General features: G+C 42.3%; 1 protein-coding gene across 1 annotated transcript; it reads right to left on the minus strand.

Moving 5' to 3' along the window:
- Positions 1–620: 620 nt before the first annotated feature.
- Positions 621–2,120, minus strand: bola1 (bolA family member 1). Its single transcript, XM_036539669.1, has 2 exons — positions 2,017–2,120; positions 621–1,509 (listed from the first exon to the last, which is right to left on the minus strand). Exon 2 carries the CDS (start codon positions 1,471–1,473, stop codon positions 1,027–1,029), a length of 447 nt encoding a protein of 148 aa, XP_036395562.1. The 5' UTR covers positions 1,474–1,509; positions 2,017–2,120; the 3' UTR covers positions 621–1,026.
- Positions 2,121–2,402: the final 282 nt, after the last annotated feature.

Consider the following 2,402-nt stretch of genomic DNA (forward strand, 5'->3'; position numbering starts at 1 on the left):
CCGTGTGGTCAGATTAAAAATAGCATGTTTTATGTTAAAGCATTTTGTCTGTAATTACATTACCTTGAAACGTATATCTCTTGCTTTATATTTGCTCAAACAGAAAACCTGTTACATTGATTTTCCAACAAATATTTGAGTTGGCTCTTCAAGCTTAAAGGAAAGTCATCAGGATAGGGGAGCAAGTTGTTTTTGAACACAATCTACCGTAGGGCCACCTCTTAGCCCTATCCAGACAGGAAGTTTACTTTATCATTATTTGCAAATGCTGGAAAAGTGGATATTAATCTTAAATATAATCAAATATTACATCGTTGTACTTCATTGTGCAAATATCAGCACAAATGTTTAGCACTGTAAACCCCCGGTCATTTTATTATGATGCCAAGGATGTATCTGAATTGGTTTATACAACAAGTCAAAGCAAAATAAGAGTGAAATATCCTTTGTACTTTGCCACCCCCCACCATTGGTTGGTTTGAGACAGAATGACCAAAAAATTAACTGCAGCTGCAATACAAGTGAGCAACTCTTTTAATCTCTCATCTTGAACCAACAATCAAAGAGAATGGATGTACAGTTCCATTGATGTTGAACATCCCATTGTTTAGTCACTTCAAAGAATATCAAGTTTACAGTCTCTATTATTGCTCAGTGGATATTTTAACGTGACATCTATTAGTATTGCATAATTATGAAGCAAAATATGGAAATAAGACACATGAAATTATTAAATCATTACACAAAACAAATGTTAAATACTTCAAAGTAGCCTCACTGGTAACAGAGACTTCACCCTACCAACCTTGAAGGGAAACACAGGAAGTAGCATAAGCTTGCTATAGCTCTCCATTTAAAGATGCCTCTGTAGAGAGGCTTTTGTCACAGCTCCTTCACTCTACAATGCAGGAAAAACCGACAACCTTATACTATCTCCTGCCCATTTGGACTGTGTATGGTTTGAATGCGCTGAAAATGTTCACTTCTCGAATCAGAATGGTGGCTTTCCAACATCACACTTTGGGTTCAGTGCTGACCGGCCTTCAGTTTGTCTGCCACAGTGTTGTCATGCTTGGAGCCCCCCATACAGGGAGGGCTCTTGGCCAAACTTGGGTTGTTCTCCCACTGCTCGGGAGTCTTAGCCTGAATAGCGAGGGCATGGATGGAGTTGCTGAGCTCCTCACGCAGGGTCTCGTTGACCAGCCGGTGGCGCTGCAGCAAAGACAGCCCCTCGAAGCGCGAGCTCACCACCACCACCCGAAAATGAGACTCTGACCCAGGGGGCACGGCGTGCATGTGGCTTTCATTTATGACCTCCAGGTGGGCCGGCTCCAGAGCCGCAGTCAGCTTGGCCCGTACGGTGGTCTCCACGGGCCGATCGGAGGCCATCTGAGGCCGGAATTGCGCAGTCTGGCGGGTGAAGGCAAGTGTTTGGACAGCAGGTCGAGCGGAACGGAGGACACAGGGCAACATCAGAAGACAGTGATGGAAAGGTCCTGGCAGCACAACCTGGAAAGACCAGTTGGAGCTTTAGCTACCATAATCATTAGTGTCTTCGTACAAAATACACGCTAAATTTGTTAGCCGATTTACATACAGCTTTTTTCAAAGAAAAGTTAACAGAGCTAGCGAGCTGTTTAACATGGCTAACGTTAATCACGCAAATACTAGTCATCGAGTTAAACATTTTATTTCGCAATACGTTAGAAAGGTAGGATTGAGTAGGCAGTTGGCTTCAAGGAATTAGCTTTATTTTCTGCAATTGGTTATTTAACTAACCTTAGGTTATCTATCGAGGTGGCACTTGATTATGTAAACTAACGTTGCTCTGTTTGTGTGGCTAAGTTAGCTTGGAAGCAGGCTGGCCGTGAAGCTAGATCGACAAGGCCATGCTGCATTTATACAAAGAAAACATTTACAATGTAATGTTACATTTACATTTATAATATTGCGGTGATGCAGCTAACTAGTTTTACTTCCAAGTGCCAACTGCATTTTATGTATGAAACCACTCACCTTACACAAGCCTGACCTACGAGCTGTCCCTTTATCGCATGCGCACAAACATCTGCCCCGCTGCCTACTGGAAGTTGTAGTCTTGGTAGCAACGTTTTATGGGTAAAAGAAGAGAAATTTGAAAGGTTTAAACTACACATCCTAGAATGGAACACTGATGGGAGGACAGGACCCAGAGCTGTGGTCAACGTACATATGTTTAACCGGTGTATTAATATGTCGTCTTGAAGACTCTTTAATAGGCTATTTGAAAAACTTTACGTAGTTACGACGAAAGTATACGCGGTGGTCAAATGATAAGGCAGCCTCCTCCTGTAACCCTTTCAAAGACAGTGAACAAACGAAGTCACAGTAATTTTCAGCAGAACAGTAATGAATTCTGCGAT

Source organism: Megalops cyprinoides, chromosome 10, assembly GCF_013368585.1.
Source record: "Megalops cyprinoides isolate fMegCyp1 chromosome 10, fMegCyp1.pri, whole genome shotgun sequence".
Lineage (NCBI taxonomy): Eukaryota > Metazoa > Chordata > Actinopteri > Elopiformes > Megalopidae > Megalops > Megalops cyprinoides.

What these genes read in the sequence shown, in the direction of transcription:
- bola1 (XM_036539669.1), bottom strand. Translation starts at nt 1,473, where the DNA reads ATGTTGCCCTGTGTCCTCCGTTCCGCTCGACCTGCTGTCCAAACACTT.